The 23,050-nt window shown below is 38.5% G+C and overlaps 1 protein-coding gene across 3 annotated transcripts in view; it reads right to left on the reverse strand.

Moving 5' to 3' along the window:
- Positions 1-23,050, reverse strand: part of LOC133652300 (ceramide transfer protein-like) — a 50,312-nt gene that overhangs the window by 16,516 nt on the left and 10,746 nt on the right. For 2 of the 3 annotated variants that reach the window (XM_062050891.1, XM_062050893.1), the window contains exons 3-9: positions 21,552-21,668; positions 11,256-11,363; positions 11,038-11,176; positions 7,807-7,893; positions 7,540-7,697; positions 1,449-1,541; positions 1,275-1,361 (exon numbers count right to left, since the gene is read on the reverse strand). In XM_062050891.1, coding sequence (XP_061906875.1) covers positions 1,275-1,361; positions 1,449-1,541; positions 7,540-7,697; positions 7,807-7,893; positions 11,038-11,176; positions 11,256-11,363; positions 21,552-21,668 — 789 coding nt within the window. The remainder of the gene's footprint in view (positions 1-1,274; positions 1,362-1,448; positions 1,542-7,539; positions 7,698-7,806; positions 7,894-11,037; positions 11,177-11,255; positions 11,364-21,551; positions 21,669-23,050) is intronic. The other variant, XM_062050892.1, reaches the window with a different exon arrangement.

The raw sequence follows: 23,050 nt of genomic DNA on the forward strand, positions 1-23,050 counted from the left end.
ATTCTAGACAAATTATACGGCTATTAGTATTTCTAAAGGTCATAATTAAAGACACGGGTATGATCTGTCAATCAGCTTGGAATAATCACAAATAAGGAAGCAACACCACACAAAACCAACATAACACAAAACCAACAAACAATATTTCCTCCTCAAAAGTCCCAAACTAATATTAGAGTTAGTGTCAGTTTGAAGTGAACGCGCTTTACTCACGACCACCACTACCGCGCTTCATCAACCGTACTGCTAGCAATCCAGTAATCCACAGGCCAATGTAAATTCACTAAAAAAAGTGAAAAATGTAATATTGATTTATATGATTTATTTTATATGATGTATCATGTAAAAGGTCTGAGCTCTGCACATGAATGCCATACAAAAACATTGTTTACAGCTGAGTATTAGTTGTAATGAATATAAACATAGTAATGAATCTGTGTGGTCTTTACAATATGATGACATAACAACTGCATTGAACCTTGCACTGCAAACATAGTTGACTTGTTTTAGACTTAAAAATCAGGTGTTGATAAAAGGCTATCCTGCTGTGGGATGTTACATGATGTTGGTGGTGTACAACCTCTTGTGCAAATAAAAAAGGCAATAAAGAAATAATTTTTTCACATCTTTTTTACACTATATACATAGACAGATAAGAGTGCCGATGAATACCGGTATCGATAGGAAATATCAATATTTGTATCGATAAAATCCTAACTATACTACAGTGGGCTGCCACAATGTTAAAAATTGTATTTAGAAGGAATTAAACCATTTTTATATTTCTATAGCTATGGAAATATTCAATTTATAAATAATTATTCCTACTTTGTGGAAATTCTTTCATCGTGGTCATGTCCGCAACCAATTAAAAGCAATAAACGAGGGATTACTGTACGAGATTACAAATATAAATCGACAGCCCTAATGTAAAGTACCAATACGAAATGTGTCCAACATTTTGATCAGCTCATAAATAAGCTACACTAGCAGTAGGTCAGGCTCTGAAGTACAGTATATATATCAGAATTCCATTTATCCATTGCTTGGGTGAGCAGTTCATACACTCTCCTTGTCCATCAGAGGTATTCAACCTGCCTTCAGTCTTGCCCTGCAGTCTAAACCATTCACCTCTCTAGCTGCCCAGAATAGGCCCCGTGTTCATACAAATGGATGCACAATAGGAAGCAATAAGAAGGTGACGCATGAAGACAGGCTAAGAGTGTCATCATAAAATGCATCAACTCAAAAGTGGATGTGAGCCAACATCGCACCTGCTCCTCTATCTTGTCTTGTCTGTCGAGGGCAGCTTCCACTGCATCGAAGAACTCATCCTCTTTGATCAGACTGTTGGGCCCCTCCTGGACAAGGACAACAGTATTCAGTAAAGTTGGGAATCACTAATTCACCGAAAATTGTTTCTAATCAATGAGGCAACGCCATCTTGCCTCATAGTCAGGACCGCCGTATTGCGACTTTTTCTTTAGTTCGTACACAGCAGATTTGTAGGCATCTTCCACTCTTCTTCTCTTCTCCAGCTCCTAAAAAAACACAAGACAATAAGATAAATAAATAATGATAAATGGGTTATACTTGTATAGCGCTTTTCTACCTTCAAGGTACTCAAAGCGCTTTGACAGTATTTCCACATTCATCCATTCACACACACATTCACACACTGATGGCGGGAGCTGCCATGCAAGGCGCTAACCAGCAGCCATCAGGAGCAAGGGTGAAGTGTCTTGCCCAAGGACACAACGGACGTGACTAGGATGGTAGAAGGTGGGGATTGAACCCCAGTAACCAGCAACCCTCCGATTGCTGGCACAGCCACTCTACCAACTTCGCCACGCCGAAGATGAGATAATCCTTTATTTATCCCACAACAGGGAAATTTACAGCATTACAGCAGCAAAGGGCATGGATTGTGTAAATTAAACACAAATTAAGGTAAAAATAAGGAAAATATATACAGGAAAAACAAATACATGCAATTTTCTCAGCAAAAAAAATAGATCAGCACAGGGCTGCAGTTTGAGTATAGATAAAGGTTTGTAGTCAGCATTTCTGATAACAGTAACAGACATGCACATAGTGTAAACATTGCACATAGTGGTGTGATAAACATAACATGGCATAAAACAAACATTATTTTTATTGCACAAGGTCAGAAAGAATTGTCCAGCTGTGTTTTTGTGACCTACTGGGAGCAAGCTTGGTTGAATAGTCCGACTGCAATGTTGTTCAGATTCAAATTTAATGGTACCACGTTTAATGAGATATTCCATAAGTCCTAGTAGGAGTGCTCAAAAAAATTGATTCACACCAGAATCACGATTTTTATTTATTCAGATTCTAAATAGATTCATATTTTTTAAGAACTGGTTATGAAAAAAAAAATTTGGGAGGTGGGGATTCCGACATTTTTCTTTTTTTAAAATCTTTTTTTTTTTTAAAAACTTTGAAAACATGAAACAACTATCACTTATATTATTATTGCTACCATTTTAATATTTTTTGTGTCAAACAATTTGACTTGGGCATCAATAAAGTTTGTCTAAGTTTTCCTTGTTTAGTATTGTATTTATTAATAAGTATTGTATTCGTATGTCTTCTCAATTGCTTTGTACATTTTTAAACTCAGTCCTGTAAAACTGGGATTGGGTTAGAGTTTGGGTTGCTCGATTTTCTTTTATTAGATTGATTATTAAAATTATTATTATTATTTTGTGACTTTTGTAAATAAAATTGTCAAAATACATTTTTTTAAAATATGTTTTTTAGGTCAACATTGCAGCAGCAGTCAATAGGAGCTTTTGTAACCTGAAACCTGTTTTAAAAGGTTTTATTATCATTTACATACCAAATAATATACTGTATTACAAGAATCATGTTGAATTAAGAATCAATCTTGAATTGAATCGTCAGCTCAAAAATTGCAATCGTGAGATGGCCAAAAAAAACAGCGCTAGATCCTACCTATAGATTCTAAGGTTTAATGTTCATTGACAAGTGTATACTATACATACTATATTGTAGTATGTTGTGGTGTAGAACTGCAGTACATCATACTGAGAAGTGTGGAAAGTGTTTCTAACGTTTGGCCAATCCAAATAAGTTAGCCAAAATGTCACATACAACATGTCTTCAGTTGGTGAGCACACCTGCATCAAATCCATCTCTTCCCTTTTGAAAGATTCCCAGTGACTTCACAAAAAGAAGAAAGTCATCATGGCGGCAGATACAGGTTTAGCTAATGTTTCCCTCCCTGCCACAAGGGAAGACAAGACAGCAGACAAATGTTCTAGAAACAACATCACACTGCTGCAATTCATTGTATGTGTATTACTATTTGGATTTGAGGCTTTCAAACCCACAGGAACCTGACAAACCAGTCCAAGTATTTATTTTTGCCTGTTACACTGATAATGAGAGCATATATATAGAACAATGTTTAAACAATGAATTTTGCCTCAGCTGAGCAAAATGATCTCACAATAAAAAGCACACTATATTTAAGTGGAGAGGTTATGGCCGCTGTCAAACCAAACCAGACAGAGTCGCTGGGAGGAAAAAACAAAGTGTGGTAATAGTTGTTGACGCTGGTCAAGGAACAAACTGCTTAGCCATTATCAGACCTACTTTGAAGAAGAGGCTGCAGGTCTGTAAAGGTATCCAATGTTGCGTCTGGTGCTTGTGCACCTCTGATCGCCGCTGCAGCGAAGGCTTCCGAAACCGGAACGACCGAGCAGTCATTTTCTGGTTCGGTCTCCCGTACGGCTACGCTTTGCTAACTAGTGCTCCTTCCCAACGCCACACTGGCAGCTAAAGCGCATACTTACAACCACATATAAAAAGGTGAGTTTGTTTTACTTGAGCAGTCCAAGACACACTGAGCACTACCTAGGCTTTTGTACTTTTTAGGGTTGGGCAGCAAGCCATTACACATAAACCGGTTTGACAACATGAGCTGAGTTGATCAAGAGCCAGGAGCATTCCTGTACCGACACACACACAGGTTTCAAAGGTTCAAACAAAAAAAATTATTGCGTGTCTTATCGCCATAAGTCATGCACACTGTGGCTTGATGCTTACTAAAAGCAACAGGTGCATTTACTGTATGTGTAAGCATGTAGGAGTCTTCCGAAAATGTCCAGACATTGATTTGAGAGCAAGAACGCCCTCCTTTAGCCTTTTGCAAAATATTGACCTTTTAATAGGTTTCCTATTAGCTTGCTGTCAACACCGTAAAGCTCAGTGTTGTCACACAGCGGAATACAAAGGACAAAGGCTGTGAACACGTAGACAGATAGCATCCACTTAGCAACGCCCACTGACACGCCCATTCAGGAAATGACTGCCATTTACGGAACAAGATATTAGACACCATGACCTGACCACATGAAACAGAATGGAGTTTCTGTTTTTACAAGCTTTCACTCTCCTGGGATGTTTACAAAAAGGTTCTTGCAGTTTGATGGCAAATTAGTTTTTGGAGTGTAAATATGCAATTTTGACAAGTTTCAATTTGTAAGTTTTTTTGAAATTATTTACATGTAAAGGGCAAAAATGGTAGTCTGTAAAATTGGAGGTGAACACGTATGTTTAGGCGTCTAACACATTAGTAATCATATTTTTCAGTATGGAACATTCGTAAACGTACGGTACAGAGTCGGGTTTGCGGGATATAGACGATATAAATGATATAAATTGAGTCCATGTCTGAGCTTTTATTGATGACACATTCGAGCTGTGTCAAGCAAATTAAACAGCGACAAGTGAACAAACGCGTCCTCAGCGCAATGTAAAATTGTCGCTAGCGGCTAACTTCCTCCCACAGTGCAAAGCAGCATCTAAGTCATCAATCCTTGCCTCCATGGCGGCAAATAAACTTTTTCTTATAAGTAGCATTATCACTGGAGATCGTGGGATAGCTAAATATGTTACACTACACACCTTAGGAAGATATGCTAACCCAAGCTAGAGCTCTTGAATGTAAACAAAAGGTGGTTGGATTGATGCAAATAACGATAACAAGTATAGTATTAGCATATATTCAATACTAAAGTTGCTAGATCGATATTTTGTATTATCAAAAATTATTTTGTGGTTTAGGTTATGGTTTACAAACTGAGGAAATACGGTAAGTCCCTGGACACAGGAGGGCTTTACTGGCAAAAACTAAATATATAAATCAGAGCCAATAGTAAGAAATACTTTAAAATGTAATTGATATTGTTACACCGTCGTTCTGTGTTTTTGTCTGGTTGTAGTTGTGATAAAAAATGTCATCATTCGACAATCTTGAACATTTAAAGTATCAGCAATGGTATGGCCAATAATGATCATGTAACAGTTTTGTATTGGATTGATACCCAAATCTGTTGTATCACCCAAAACTATTATGAAGTATCCAAACAACAGAAGAATAAGTCCTTACCAAAAACTATAAAAATACCTCTCTGCTTGGCACTCAGCATCAAGGGTTGGAATTGGGGGTTAAATCACCAAAAAGGATTCCCTCACCTCCCAGGGGGTGATCAAGGGTGATGGGTCAAATGCAGAGAATAATTTCGCCACACCTAGTGTGTGTGACTATCATGGGTACGTTAACTTTAACTTAGTACATTTTACCAGAAGTGTAGCTATGTTACAGCAGAAAGTAACCAACTATTATCAGTAAATTAGCAAGTAGATTTTGACAAAACAATACAATCAATAATGATGGAATTAATAATAATTTTGCCAAAATACTACACTGTAAATGACGTAATATGTTACTGCATACATCAGCAGCCAAATTAGGAGCCTCTACAATAACCTGTTTTGAAATGTCATCATTTACAAAACAAATATATATCGTTATTGCAGCAGGATGCAATACAATCAAACTGCAATATAATTTCTATATTGATTTTAATGCCATATCTCTTATCACTAGTACAGATGTGTACATGTCTACTCTGGATGTTTGTGGCTAGCGGGAGTCATGGCTCGGGATGGTGCCAAAGAGAAGCCAGGGCTTGAAAACTTGAAATCTCCAGTCTGTCGTTTAGGGCTGTCAAATAATTTGTATTGAATCAAATGTATTACAATTGGTATTGCACCCATGTCTAAACTATGACACTTTTCACTGCAATGTATTACAGAAAGATAAATGACAGGAATCCATTATATATATATATATATTTAACTTACTGTACATTATGTCTTAGGCTGAGAGCTTTACTTGTTGTCTAAATAAGTACTTCCACCTAATGGTGATGTCACAACGTAGCCAGATTGCAAACCCCCACTAACAAGGGCATCCAAAACTGCTTGCAAACTTATGCCAAAATGCATGAATTTTATGATTTGATGCTTTGGCATTGTTTAACACGAGTATTGTAACTTATAAGTGAGAAAAGACAACATTCCTCATAGGTCCTTTAAAGCAAAGCAGTCCCCTTACTGTAGCAAAATAAACCAAAGCCATGACCTTAAAACTGAGGTATGAAACATATTGCAGCGTTACACTTCCTTGTTATACGAATTGAGGTAGTACTTATAGTTTAGTGCCTAGCGGTTTGTTGTTTCCGCTTGTAAGTCGTCCCCCATTTAGTAATGGTCCCTCCGTGTGTTTAAGTACCCTTTTAAATGATGCCTTTGTTCTAATGTGTTTGATTGGTGTTCTGTGTCATGATCCATCTGTCATTTCCACTTCTAAGTATAACTCCTAGGAAGTCATTGTGTCTTATTGCTAATGCAATAAAGAGCACTCCCAAGGAAGCTGAAGTGTCTCTGACCCAAGCTCATCAAAATATACACAGTTTTTTTTCATTAAGTCATGCAGTTGGTGGGCTGTAGTCTATGATGTGGGTTGAGTAAACTGAGTGGACACTAGACTTCTGTCTGTCTTCGGTATGTAACGATATGAAAATGAATCACGGTTATTGTTAACCAAAATTACTACATTTATTATTATCATGTTATTTTTGAACATGCTCAAAAAGTACTTATACACACTGGAATACTTTAACCAAATTTTTTTTTTTTTTTTTAAATCAACAGACAATATATTGAGTGATCCACCCACACACACGAATCCATGTGTGTGTGGGTGGCTGCAAAAACGTATGTACTTTTGAGCGCACAAATTAAGAAAAACATTTGTTTTAAATTAAAGAAAACTGTTAATCGTTTTTTATGAGAGGTTTGGGGACACCCTAGAAATCTCCGGACTGAGCACAGCCAATAGGTTGTATGAGCACAATTGAATAGCTAAGTTGCTGAGACAGCAATGTGTTTATACAACTATAGTATGACGTTCATAATGGGGAAAGACAATGTGTCTTGTATTCCTGTTAGCATTTAAGCAAGGAAGTAGCGCGCTATGTAGCTTCTCGAGGAAACGAGCGGTATCACTGGTTTGTGAGTTTTTCAAAGTGCGGTTCTATGCTTATTTTCATTTGAAACGGTATATCAACCGGCTGGGTTTTTATTGCGGGTTATCATTAATGCCGTCTGTTTAGTCCCTTTGAGTGTAAAGCAGCTCAGTACCTTGTCCAGTCTCTTCTGCCAGCTGTCCTCTCGTTTGAGCATCAGCTCTAAGCAGTGTGACATAGTGGAAAGGATGCCGGCTGTTGTGGCTTTGAAGGTGAGGGCCTCCCCCTTGAAGTCTATGCCATTGATGCCTTTAGGACTGGCCGGGGCGAACACTGGTGCAGGCAGGCAAGAACACAAAAAAAAAAGCCAACGTGACAACTTCAAGACTAGATTTTATTTTTTATTTTTTTTACAGGCGGTCATTATCAGTGGTATACTCACGTTTCTCTTTGCTGCCATTATTGTTGTGATGACAATCACCATCGGCTTTTGAGGCAGCAGGAAAGTCGTCTTCATCCTCGTCCACTACTGGAAAAATAACATGTCAGCGCAATCTATGAAAACCCTTTGTATTAATGGGTTATCAAAAATAGCCCTTTTGGCCACGACTTTGATCACAAAAAAACACTGCCAAAACAGATGTTGTGATGACGTAAGCACGACACACATGATTGTCTGGAGCGGGAGCAGTACATCTGCGATGATGACGTACTTTAATATATCAAAGATATACCCGGACAGTGATGTACAAAATGTGCAATGTGCAAATATTAAGAGGGACAGTGGCGCCCTCAAAGAAGAAAAAGTCCAGCTGAAGCAGCAGTGCCAGGCAAGTGTGACAAGAGCGAGTGTTTTGTGACCGTAGAGTCTCCAAACACAAATACATTTTCCAACAACACTAGTAAAGATAGTATATTTGTTGCTAGTCGTTATTTAAAAAATAAAAAGTCAATAAAAAGGATTGGAGAAGTCTGTAGAAACTTCAAAAAAGTGCGGCCTGTTTTACGTTGTACAATAAGCAGCAACATTAAGAAAGAGAGAAAAACAATGTAAGAACAAATACATGTTAATATAAATTGTTTTTTTCTTTTTAAATAGAATATATACAACATCAGTGATTATACAAATTATATGATGTGATATTGACCCTGTCCCAGCCACGCCCCCACCGCCACAAGTATATTGGCAATCTGTGGGAAACCCTGACTTCTCCAAAAAAATGTGATAAAATAAAAGTTACAGAAAGCTGCAAGAGTGACTGACTCTCAAAGAAACAACTTACAAAAAGCTGTACAAGTTAGGACAGATTATTTTTCCCCTTGTTTTGTTTTTAATACTGCTGTAATGTGACATTTTGCCGCAAACTTATTCCTCGCCGCTTCCTGCCCGCGTCACTGTTAAGGATGTAATAGGAAATTCCGCTTCATTCCATAAGCAAGATGTACTGGGTTTGGTCCCCGGTAGGAATTGTGCCAGAAAGGTTTGCTAATTTACCTTTTCATTAGGGCTCCACGATTAATCGAAATCGAATTAACATTGAGGCTTTATTTAGTGCCGGTAATAACGGCAAGAGTCTTGTTTGTTTTTTTTCTCCGCCGTTGACCAGCATTTGAGTGACAGACATGTTGGCCAGTCAGAATTATTGAGCCTTGCGTTTGTTCGTCTCTCGTTTCAAATAGGAAAAGAGATGTCTTACTTTCTGCATCGCTCTCAGCACGTTTATTTAACAGTGCAGTGTTTCCCACACATTCATTTATTTGTGGCGGCCCGCCATGAAAGAATTACGTCCGCCACAAATAGATTTATTTTTTGTATTTTTATTTTTTTAATTTTATTTAATTTTTTTTTTTTGTTGTCCTGTCCAGCTTTTCAGGCAAATCATATAGTTGATGTAGATGCCCATATAGGCTGTTCAGATTTACTTTACAAAAGAGAAGTGTAGGATACTTCTCTTGTTGCCTTATTTGTATTTGACCACTACTGTTTTCTGTTTATTTGTTACTGACTGTGGCAGGACACCTCTGCCTCTGTTTCACTTTATGTTGCTGGTAAATAATATGGTTGTAGTAGTAGGCTAAAGTTAAATTATTTAGTATGCACTAATTAAAGGGGCAGAGCTTTAAGAGACATTTTAGCTTTTATATTTTATAAGATATATTTTTTGTAAGAACCACAATTTATAAATATATTTCAGTGAATAACTTATTGTTCAAATCTGTATATAAATATGTACATAAAGTGTTGTAATTATATTGTAAAATGGATGGATGGATGGATGGATGGACGTCTAAAACAAAACTGTTATTATTAATTAGTAAGTATACATTTTTTAGATAGAACCTTTATTTAACCAGATAAGAAAACCCATTGAGATCAAGATCTCTTTCACAAGGGTGACCTGGCCAAGAGGTCAACAGCACATGTTGAGCCTTTTTAGAGAAAATCATGTCATTGTAGTAAATTATGCAAATTATTCAATGATGTCATGGTGGCCACGCCCCCACCGCCACAGGTATCTTGGCAGTTTATGGGAAACACTGCAGTGGAATTAACTGAACGGAGTGATCCCTCTTTTCAGTCATTAACAATCTTTGGCTCGGCGAAGACGAAAGCAGTGCACCACCGCCAACACACACATAGTACAGAGAGCCTCGCCGGTGAGGAGTGCTGCAAACTAACACGAATTAGGAGGAAAAAGATTATACAGCCAAATGTTCCGTTTAACTTAAATCAGACGGACGACTGAACAAAAATGCTGTCGCGGTCACGTGAGCATAATACACAAAAAGACAACATCCAAACTCATTTTTCCATCTGGGAAAAAAAATGCACTTTAAGATGTTTAAGATCTATTTAGGTCAATTTTTTTGTTAATTTATTTAGGGTAAAAAAGTTATTTACCTTCCAATTACAGTACAATGGTAAACAATTCTACAGTAATCAGAAATAAAAGTTGATATCCTTTTATATGGTTACCTGCATTATTACATATTATGATTACATTATATTATAATCACTGAGTAGTTTTAATAAAATAGTTCTTTAAAGAGCGTGATGTTGACAAAAACTTTGTCTGTCTGCATAAAGCCAAATATTTTTGAAAGTAAATCATTGCATGTTGTTCTAATGTGAGGAACCTTGAGATATGAATATGTTGACAGTGTAAAAGTAACATGTATTCCATCACTCATTATTTTTGCAGTTTTATGCAATTTTATGTATAACAAATAAAATCACAAATCGAATTGCTATCGCAAGAAGAAAAAAAATCCCAATTTGTTTTTCTCTCAAAATCGTGCAGCCCTACTTTTCATCATGTTAAATATGCTTTTATGCATCCAAAATAACTCTGAACTAGATCCAAAATATGCATCTAATTAAGTTTGAGTCAAAATATAAAACTCGGTTTCGGGCCTCAATTTAGGCCAGCATCCACTGCAGCGGACACTTGTATTTGGCATAGGGCTTTTTTCCCTAGAAACGTGTAACTCTGACAAAAGACATAGGCCTCAAAAACATGAAGAAAATAAGAATGATAGTAAAGGGCCAGGTCCGACCAAGGCTCCCCGCCCCTAGTTTTTCGTATATGTGGCCCCTAGAACAATTTTGTTGAATAGCCCTGCCTTAGAGAATACAAGCCTATTAGTATAGTGCATTAATAGGAAAGATTACCTCGGTCCCTCTGAAATTCATCTTTGGAGACACCGTCAGCGCAGGAGTCAAAGTATTTCTGCAGCGTGTCCACTTGTCTGCAAAGAATGTCCCGAAAGGTCTCCATCTCTGCTAGCTTCTCACATAGCCTGTGACCCTTCTAAATCGGAAGACATGCCATTTTAGGATTCAGAACATCACATCGTTAATTGCATTTGTCCGGTGGAGTGTGCACTTACCTTGAAGGAGGATGTGGACGTGGCGGACAAGGCACTGGCTGCTGAGGTAAGAGACAACATGGAACCATGACGCCTCAGACTAGATTCGGACCCATACCCGGACTCCGCCTGTAGAATGAGAGACAACAAGGAGGCAAGGCAGAATAAAAAGTAAGTAAGACAAGTGGGGAAAGAAGAGTACTAGAGACAGAGGAAAAATACTGGAGACATTAAGTGACGTGCTGCCAAAGTCTGAAGCTGGCACAAAGAAAACAGAGAGGGTAGAACAGTTCTCGCAGTCAGCAGCACTGAGCAATGCTGAGCTGGAAAAGAGCAGAACCTCCACCTACACAGCCAAACACTGGAGAAACAATGGGACCGATGAACAGACAACTGCTACCAGACATAAAGCCCACTCTGTCTGAATGACGACATACCTCATCTTAGCATTCAAGACAAAAAGACATAAGTAGGAAATAAGTCACATAAACATAAAAATGATTGAGATTCCTCAACTCTGCTAAAATACAAAAATGTGTTAAAAATGTGGCGTATGTGCGACAAGATGCCAAGGATGCCCACTCATCCCACATTTGCATTTTTGCTCTCATTGAGGGCAATAACATACAGAAAGCTTAGACGGGATGCAATGCAACTTGCAAAGCTTGCACTGATTGAGGTGCAGCAACAGCAAGTAAGTAACACAGCAAAGAAAATGAAATGTTTTTTACTGGTTTGTTGCCATAGTGATCTTTTCACTTATTTGCACATACTGCTGGTCAAGCAGCAAAACTAATTTAAGTTTTGAGTTCATCTCACAGTGGTTGTGCATTTTTTTTTTTTTTTAATTCGAGTCAATATCATTGATTTGGACAGAGCTATAAGGGAAACTACCAGTGATTATACAAAACATGCCCTGCAAATTGCTGAAACGAAAGCTTGACTCTAAATAAAAAGGTACAGATTCTGTGTACCCATAGATCTAATAATTGGACTCAAAAGGTAACCATTACCACTTTTCCCCTGTACAGTACCAGCTCGGCCCAGCTGTAGTCTACTACTAGGTTTTGAAATACAATGTACAAATAATTAACATGGGCTTCCTTGAATGGATCACTCGGAACAAACAGTGCTAATAATTGAGGGTCTCCTTTCCTACTTCCTTGAATTTGGCAGTTGGCCATGGTAAGGAAACATTTTATTCAACAGGAGACTGAGGGCATGAAGAAAAGGGATCACTGCAGAGCAGTTGACACTGCAGCATGTAATTCTTCAATCAATCAATAAAATTGTATTTATGTAGCACCTAATCACAATTTATCACGGGATTAATAAAGTATTTCTGATTCTGAGTGACTCAAAGGGCCTCAAACTCCAACTCACAACGGCATCCCCCGATCTCAACCCACAAGGAAAAACTTACAAGACCCTAATTGGGGAAAAAGAAGAAACCTTTAAAAGGGATCGGAGATGCAGAAATTACCCTAACTGGGGAAAAAGAAGAAACCTTTAAAGGGATCGGAGATGCAGAAATGAAGTCCCATACTTGAACGAGGGTTAACAGGTACTATTGAGCTTTAAAGTCTGAATTTGTGTATGGAGTTATCGACCACTTTGGGTTCCTGGTCAGAGAACACAAAGTCATAAGATCTACTCATCAACTTTAACAGTGGACTTTGAAGTGTACACAACAACATGGTGCATTACTTTAGGTTGTACAAACTCTGGAATGGAATCAATGCAATGTCTGTATCTTGTATGCATATAAAGTGACTACGGTTGTCAAAAGTTTCGATACTTTAATACCAAGTTGATACCAATATGCAAAAAAAACATCAATACCTGCTTTTTTCAGTATTGTTCGTATTGAATACTGTACAACACTTTTTCTTAGCGCTTGCTATCTTTAAACAAATTCAGTGTTTCCCATATATTTACTTATTTTTGGAAGTATGTCACTAATGCTGTTTTGACCCTTCTGCTTTGCTAATGCTCATATCCCAACTGTAATGGAACTGTGGCAGTGTAGTCATACCCAAACTGTAATGGAAGTGTGGCAGTGTAGTATAAGAGAATAAGACTGTGCTTCAGCGATTTTCAGCTAGTGATTAGCCATCTACCAATCGGCGCTCTAGTTGTCATCCATCGATCAGTGTACTAGGTATCTGCTAGCGATTAGCGCTTTAGTTGTCAGGTAGCAATTGGCGCTCTAGCTGCCAGCTAGCAATTGGCGCCCTAGTTGCCAGCTAGTGATTAATGCGTTAGTTGTCAGCTAGCGATTAGCACGCTAGTTGCCAGTTCAAGGCTGTACAATGAGAGCAATTTACTCACATTTGCAACTAGGTCATTAGAGTATTAAAAAAAAGAAAAAAAAGGAGCACACGTCAAATACAAATTTTAACCCTTTTAATTGCATTTTGCTCCTAAAATTAATCCATCCAAAGTTGAACAAACTAGAGTAAAATGTTCGCCCAACTGTATAGCATGTTCAAAATAAACTTAAACCATAACCAAATGGGACAAGTGATTGATGCGGAAGTGTCACTGATCACTCTGTGTGTGTCCCTCCTCCATGCACAAAGAGGGACAGAGCTGTAGCTCAGACACTCAAAGTCTTCAAACACGAACAAAACGTCATAAACCTAATTGACTAATTTACTAAGTAAGATCCAAACACTACGTGGAAATCCGCATGTACTGTAAGTGGGCGTCTTGCGTATGATTTACTAAGACTGTGTACAATTTTAAAGTGGTGCAGAACGCCTTATTGAAATGAGGATTTTGCATGTGCTATACAAGCTCCTACCTGTGGCATTTTGCTATGTTTTCAAACAAGCAGGAGACATCTACCACTTTTTATGGGCATTTTAGAAGCAGTTGTGCAGTGCATCTACATTGACACCATTTTGTTTCTGCTGAAGCTGCATGTGGGGGGGCTACACTTACGCCACTCAATATTGATGTAGTTTTCATATAAGAAATATTTTAATGATATATATTCTATGTGAAAAAAGCAAACATCCTTAATAAAATATTTAAGGACACCAAAGCGCATCAATTGAATGTGTTTTAATCAGCCCATTAAGTCTTCTAGCAGCTCTAAAATTATACAATTATGTAGCTGAATTGACAATATGTCTAATATTTTTATTTCTACGGTCCTAAATGTTGACACACACGTAGGACGGACGATTCTCGTCTGTCTATGCAGCACAAACACTGATTTTGCAGCCATGTGTGGAACTGTCAGTTTGCAAATCCTTCTGAAACGTGCTAAATAAAATGAAACAGTGCTCCCAAAACGGTGATGCGTGTTGATTATTTACATTGCGCGTGCTAAATAATAATATTTGCATATTTTCCTCCCTTAGTGGCCGTTTTCATGATCAGCATACATTTTGCATATTAATATTAAGCAAAACTGATTGCACATCTTATTCTGCTCACTTAATGGATGCAATCCACTTTGCACATATTTAGTAGATCAGCTCTGCATGTTCTACATGCACATGTTTCAGTACATGCAAACCTTATATGACCCCTTTTAATATTTTTTTTATGTGCATCTACACATGAAACCAACATTTTAAAAAAAATGGTTTCAATAAAACAACTCAACACTTGTTTGTGTTTAACTTTGTCTAACCTCACTTTACAGAAAAATTATCGCAATTTACTGTATATCCTATATCGATATTCAGCCCAACTATAATCGTATAGTTTTGGTCCATATCGCCTGGCCCTACACTAGTGTTAGCAACAATGCTACAAAATGTAGGGCTGTTGCCTGTGCTTAATTGAGGATTGCAATTGGCCTTATGATGGCTTTGTGTTTATATGTAGGAGTGCACATGCGTACATTGCTTGAGTGTTAATTACATTTTTGATATTAAAGACATTCCATATTGCACCACATTTTTTTCCTGTGCTACTAATTCCCCCCCATTTAGTAGCACTGGTGCTCCAAGTGAAAAATAAGCGTACAGCCCTCCAGCTAGCAATTTGCACACCAGTTGCCAGTTAGCATTAACAGCACAATACTGTTTTGAATTTCATTATTATTGCACAATAACAAGGTACCTTTAGGGACTAGTTTAATGCAAAATGCAATCATAATTGCATACAAAATTTATAAGTAGGGAGTCCTTTGCCTTCTTTCCATCAATTTATGGGTCCTTGGCCTGGAAAACCCTTGAGTTAATGTACCCTTAGATGTGCAATAATTAATTCTTGCAGTAGTCATTGCATGCAGAAGTCAAATTCAAGACAAATTGATCTTCACGAATAGTTCCAGAGCGAGTAACGCTGACATTGTAAACATGCACGTACTGATATAGATAACTTTATGAATAAGGGCGAACAAGACATGCGGAATAGTGGCACAAGAGTACTATGATGTGTGTTATCAGGCAGCATGCCAGCATGAAATGAGCCCACCATTCGACCATTCCAGCAGCCAAAGCAGAGCAGGACACTGCTGCAGCCCCGGTGGTTTGCTGGCCCCAACATGGCCCAGGCGTTTCCCACTCCCAAACACCACAGTGTGTTCTGACAGTTCAGACGCTCAAGTCCAGTACTCCAGTTTCCCCGGACACACCTTACTGGCACAAAAGCAGCAAGAGGAGGAGGCGGAGAAGAACAGCAATAGAGACTCAGTTGAGTTTGTTAAGGAGAGAGAGCATCAAGATAACAGAAAAAAGGGAGGAAAAAAACATCCACTGGTTTGGAACAGGAGCAGAAGACATTGAAAGATGAAATGGAGAATTCCTCAGAAGAGTGAAGCAGCCCAGCTTTTAGCCCGCACACATCTAGCACACAAGACCACACACCCGGATATGTGAAACCATTTCATCCTGCCCGTCTTTATGCGCAGCATCCATCGCTGACCCAGTGAGCGTGCGAGTGCATGAGCGCGAGCCGGGGAGGGATTCCATTTGCAAGCATGTATGCATTACAGAGAAAGATCAGAGCGGTCTGGTGCTGTTTGGGTAATAAAATGTATCACACGGGTGGGCGATGGACGCAGCCTACAGTAGACTGTCGCAGATTTAGAGAGAGAAACACGGGGGGGGAGGTAGGAAGGGGAAACATTTCCAAGATTCTTCTGCTTTACTTGTTTCACTTTTTTTGTCCATGCTTGTTGGGATTATCCATTTAAGAATAAAGCACAAGCAAGCAGCCTGAAGCAGTGATGACAAATTGCGCGGAGGGGGCATAAAAAAATGTGCTACTCTTCCACCCCTAGGAACACGACAAAATGGAACAGTCTTGCTGGTGCGATGGAGAGTTTTGTGTGTCCCTCTTGATTGTGGTTGCTGCGAGAACAAGGGCTTGAAAAATGCATTAATCATCGAGGACCGCACTTGAAGTCGCTACATTTAGAGCAACTTTTCACACAACCAACACAAACACTCCCACTTATAAAGCCAACCTGGCCAAAAGTATTTTGCTTAACACCAAAGCACTTCATTTTGGTGGCTTGTTAAAAACCTGACTTGTGTGCCTGTAAACACATGCTTGTACTTTTTAAAAAGGAAAAAGGATTGCATTAATGGTACCTCAACTTAAGAGTGTTTTGAGATAAGAGCACGCCTCGTGTGATTTAAGTTGAAAGCAAAAATTTGAGTTACAAGCATCCACGCCATTAGTTGGCCTGGAAAATTTCACAGGGAAATAAAAATACATTAAAACTCAACCAAAACATCCCGTCTTACACGATAGCATTAGCTTTTCACTAGACATCGACATAACTTTGTTTTTCCAACAACTGTGACAAAGAAAGCGAGTGTGGAGGAGAGTCTGGAAGAAAAGGATGATATTGTCAGGTGCTGTCAGTCTTGAACCCCAAGATGCAGAGATGGCAGGCGTAGCACAGGAAAGCATGACTTTAATGTCAAAAAGGAAATAGTGCAACTGGTAAGTGCACATGCAGGGAAAACAGGAACCAGGAAACCGTCATAGAGCCCTGACTGGAGGGCGAGGCAGGCATAAATAGCAGCCTGATTGGCAACTGCAACCAGGTGTGCCAGGCTGCCAATCAGGGACAGGTGAGGGAAACAAGCGGTCAGGGAGACATGCAGGGAGTGGAACTAAATGAAAAGCGCTGACAGGAAATAAACACAAACACAAAGGAAAACCCAAACATAACCAAACTGTCAGTAAATTCTGACAGATATTCTTTGAATTAAAGAGCTCATATTATGATGTTTTTTCTTACGTTAAAAACATTTCTTTGTGGTCTCCATAACACGGCATGGTGGTGCTTTGGCCAAATTGGCATAGATTTTGTTTTACAGACTATCTAATAAAAACGGCAGACTTGAGCAAAGCTCTTCAGTTAAACTTCTACCATAAATATAAATATCCACTGACGTTAACCAAGGGAAAATGCATCACTTAAGTCTCAAATTCCAAAAGGCTCTTTTGGAGCAAGTTTGGAAGAAGGCAAGATTGTTTTTCAAATATCTCCGCTGTTCCTCCATGGTTTGATGTCAAATTTCTGGGATATAGGGGGATCCCAAATACACAACAAAGGTAACATCACATACAGAACTTAATAGGACTCCTTTAGGGAAATAAATCATTAAAAACAATACGAAGCATTTTGAGCGTATCACTTCTAGTCTGCATCTTACTGAACGCCGTCCAAGAATGTTGAAATAATATCTAAACGACAGACTTTACCCATTAAAATATGGAAAAGCTGCTGATTGTGTGTTTGACGGAGAAGCAGCTGGAAGGGTATACCGTAGAAGTCTGCTCACCAAGGTAAATCCTGTACATTATTACATTACCTCATAAAACTACTGTAGTCGTTAGTAGCAAATTTCACTCAAATATACACCCTGACTGGACTTTAGATTAAACTGTTGACATCCAAATATTGGGGTCTTTTTTTTCGTTTGTCAAAGGCTAGCCATCACAATGCAAAGTCGGATTTCCAATCTGAATTTTTTTTGTCAAATCCAATAATTTTAGTGACCGTCACATCACAAAAATATGCCATTTAGGGTTAGGGTAAAAGGGTTAGGATTAGGTTATTGTGAATGCAATCTGACCAGCATGCTAACATGACGTCATGATGTCGCACACACTGCAGTGTTTGCAGAAGTAAACATGGCCTCAACTCTAGTTGATCTCAGTCCTGACGCATTTGTGGCAATTTCAAGGATTTTGTGCAATCAAAGTCAACATTTTCTGTATGGAAATATTGTGCGTAGGAGATTAGGAAGAAAGAGGATAAGTATTTTGGGGATCGCAGTTTTACGGGATATTTTGCTTCAATGTCTGCTTGAAGAGCATGTCTTTGGGCAAGCAGTCGGAGACAGGAGTCGTGGAACTTTCACGCGAGTTCGTAAAACATTGTTTTCACCAGTTTTCTGCTCCGTTGTCAACTATTTACTTTGTAACAGTCTATTTTGGCAAATCACTTTTTGATGAAGTTCTGGTCAGATGAATGCGTTCATATTGAGGACGCATTGCATATATATCTGATGTATATCCACATACCAAAGGTGCCTGGGTCGGATATGAAAAAAAATCGGAATTGCACCGTTCACACTGATATGAAAAAATCCAATACAGGTCGCATATGTGCAAAAAAATCAGAATTGACCTGCAGTGTGAACAAGGCTTAATTTAAGCAAGCAAGTAATACCTTGTGATATATCACGATTAATCCAAAGTTAAATGTGTGAGTCATCTGATTAAAGAAATAAATCACTTGACAGCACTAATCATAAGAATGGATGACAGTGTTGAATAGCAACGTGAACCCTGATGCAGGTCTTTTCTTGCCCAGCTGGGGGCAGTACAGACAGGCTCACCTATCAGCAGCCCTGCAGGTAATATTCCATTAGGTGCTGAGGTTACTGCAGGGCACAGTCCAAACATAACCCTTAAAAACTCTCATACTGCCGCTAATGGACCAAAGACCTGCGGCCACTCACACTCAGCTGGCAGGACGGAACACCCGCATGAACCTCTGCCTCAGCACCATTTTTTTTTTTATATAACCAGCAAAGCTGGCTATCATTCCATACAAGTTCAGTAAGCCACCATACAACAATAATACATCAAATATCTTCATAGTTAACTATTATTTACAAAGATACATTCATATTGTCTAACAATTTTTCCCCCTGAATCACCAAATTCAACACAGATTAGAGTGAACAAAACCTTTCACACAATCTACAGCATATATACACAACATTAACGTGGGCAGACTTTTAATAACTACAAGCTATCACTGCAGAATGAGCAGCTGCATAGATTCTCATGACTGGGGATACCCCCACCTTGCACACATTCATTCCTAACATTCCCAGGGGGAAATGAGAGACATAAAGAAGGATTTGTGGATGTGTGTCATTGCTCTGCCACACCCAGCTCAGTGAATTAGTACAGCCAAGCTTGGTCGTGAGTAATAGGAAAAAATATGAATAATGGAAGTACAACATAGATTCAATATCATATTTGTGATGCTCTTGGGAGATGACTCATTATGACAGGAGAATCTCCCCTCTGCGTCTTATCAAAGTTCCTGAGAGACTGGTAAGCTAGGTCAAAAAGTGGCTCTGTGGTATTAATTGCATTAGCTGGGCGTTATTGCAACCAACGGTTGAGAAATAATGAAGGTAGTAATTTGCAAGGGTTGGGCAGAACACAAAAGAACACAGGAAAATCCAAAACAAAAACAGAATGACCAAATCTAAATGAACATTGTTATGGAGATAACCTGCTGATATTATTCTGTGTCAGATATACTGTATTTTGCATCTGCTCCGACAAATTACACAATTTACAATCAACACGACCGATTTAAAGGAGACCTATGATGAGTTTCGTCTTCGTCTTTGCAGTTTTGGATGCCTCATTTCGCGGGGTTTGGCAACTAACTACGTCGGGACGTCACCACTAGGTGTATATATATATATATATATTTAGACCTTAAAAGTGCCCTATTATGCAAAATAGGGATGCACGATAATGGGAATTTGAACTGTAACCAGGGATAACAATAACCATATATACACAAGATTTTGCAAGTAGAAATTAATTTAACAGTTCAACCATATGCCCTAAATGTATACCCTCTACCAAAAATATACAAATCTAATTGTAGGGAATAGAATAATGCCAACTGATGATTCTTCATTTAATTAATTATAATTTGAGTTAAAAATACTCTTACTATTGTAATTCTGACCCGTGGAAACCATTCGAAGCAATACGTAGTGCAAAAACAAGTTGGAATACAGTGATATTTACATGCAACTCAAACATTCTGAATATGATTTCATAAAAAACAAAAACCCCAAAAAACAATCTGTCCAACATAACATACATAAATAGGCCAATGAAACTAAGCTAATTAGATTCTGCAACAACACCAAAACAGGTGGAGTAACACGTCTTAATTGACAAAAATTAAATAAATAAAATTATATTTTTCCATGACAGACATAAAATAGTGCAAAAAAGAAAAAAGTGCCTGCCCCTTAGAAAGGCAACATTCAATTACAGAACAAAGAAATCATGGTTCATATAGTAAAGTGCATTTCTTCCCTACTAAGAAATCATAAAAGGTAACTAACAGTTACCTGTGTCTCCAGATACACCATGAAGTTAAACATAAACAACTACTCATTTTGTTGTCAAGTTCTTTCCCCCTAAGGTCTTTTCTATCAAACGTTTGCTTTCTCATCAGCCCTGTGGCTTTACAAATGCTGTGGTCACCGCTATTAACGCCATGTCTCGGCTTACAGCAGAGGCAACTTAACTACTGCTTTCATAAAAAACTTCACAATGGTGAATTTTAAGGTGACTTATCAAATTTGTTGTCAATATCTTCTTTTTCCATCCCGGTGGAATTTGTACGGAACACAAATGTCTGCTTCTGAGACGGTAAAGAAACCCTGCGCTGGTGGCTCCTTTATCTTTTTTTATTAGCAGCACATTTTATCGGTTGATTTTTCATTATTATTATTAATTGGCATAATTGCCTATTATCAGTCAATAATTTTGTCTGCCGATATAATGGTGCGTCCTTAATGCAAAACCAACTCTTCTTACCTGTTGGTACCTGTTTTGTTTTTTTAATTTGCAATCGGGAAACTCCTCAACAACAGACAGCTTGCAGACAGACTTGAAAAACAGCTCAAAAAAATGACCGTGGAGCAAACACTACAATAAAGCATATCTAATACATATTATCTAGACTACAAGGAAGTGTTTTAAAACTGTAGACTGAAATCATCAAATGTCACCTTTGAAGAAAAGCAGAGAGAAATCACTGTGCTTCCTTTTACTAACCTTGTGCAACTCAATGGACTCGATCCACTGGAGTCTGTGCTCAGGGTCTTCTGCTCGGAGGTACCAAACGCTGTCGTTGACACTGATGTCAAAACGACACTCGTCAAACTCATGGGGCTGCAGAGAGAGAGATGAGTAGGGAAATAAATGTCAGAAACCCTTTTCTATAAGACCAAGTATCTTGTGACAATAAACAATGTAAAATTTCAGCTTTTGTTGTCACTGAGGAGACAGCAAAAAAATCTTCTTGCTATGATGCATCTGAAAGTTGTCTTTTATGACAATGGCTGCCTAGCCAAGACAGATTCAGGGCACATGTGGATCCCATTGCTTTAGATTTTACTACAAAATAAACAAGAATGTTAATTAAAGCCTGATGTCTTATTCCAGTGTACAAGCGTAACTAAACAAGAGCTTGCCTTCTCCTGAAACAAAGGTTGTCACGACCTCACCTTCTGCGGTCATCCAAAATCGTGAAACTATTTCACTCCTCAATCCTGCAATGTGCCCCACCCACCTCCAGACACAGAGCGCACAAGGCAGGAACCAGAGCAAACACATGCATGTGAACAGAATTCCACCGTTTCCTTTAAGATCGGAATTTCACCGTTACGTTTAGCTGGTAAAGACCCCCGCTCTGCAAAAGGCCGCTGATGCAAAATAAAGCATGGTTAACTAAAATCGCATCGTTTACGGGCGAAGGCACATCCGTCAGCTGACGCGACCTCACGATGTCCACATTTAACTAGATTTGCTCAAATGGCATGTATGTGCTCTTATGCTGGCTGACATCTGCAACATACATCCTGACTCAAAACAGAACCACTGGACTGGAATAGCTGTGTTAATACTCCCTCTAATCTAAAAGAGGTGATAAATATCTATCAGCAGCAGGTATAAATATCTGATCTGTCTGTAGGCGGCGTGCACAGTAGTAACCTTTAGTGCATCGAGCTGTGACGCCATTTCAGGTTCTAAAAAATCCAACAGAGTTGTATCAGACACAGTGCATAAAACCCTGCTTTTACTGTCCACTTTATACTTCTTTCAATCTTCCGAGAACATTCTCATTCCCCTTGAGCAAGCACTGCTGAGCCCCCACTGGTGTTTTCTGAACAAAAGGACTGTGGAATGTTCAAGTTGAGATGAAATATTTAGTCAGATTAAAAGGATTTTGACAAAAAGTCGGTTCTAAACTACAGCTGATGCGTTTACGAACTGCTGACAAAACATGAAAAAATTATTTATACAAAATATGGAATATAGAAAAAAAATTGTGTACTTTAACTTCAGGATGGGTACTTTTTACATTTGAATTGATATGGTATCAAATCAGGATACCAAGAAATCGATACTGGCGGTACTCAATGCTACCAATTTTCGGGACTTTTATGTGTTTTCAAATGCATTAATATACCTTAATTGTTTTCATTTTTAAAAAACATTTTTTTTTTTTATAACATTCAACACTGAACTGCGCTGTCTAGTCCTTTTCCAAC

Source organism: Entelurus aequoreus, linkage group LG06, assembly GCF_033978785.1.
Source record: "Entelurus aequoreus isolate RoL-2023_Sb linkage group LG06, RoL_Eaeq_v1.1, whole genome shotgun sequence".
Taxonomy (NCBI): Eukaryota; Metazoa; Chordata; class Actinopteri; order Syngnathiformes; family Syngnathidae; genus Entelurus; species Entelurus aequoreus.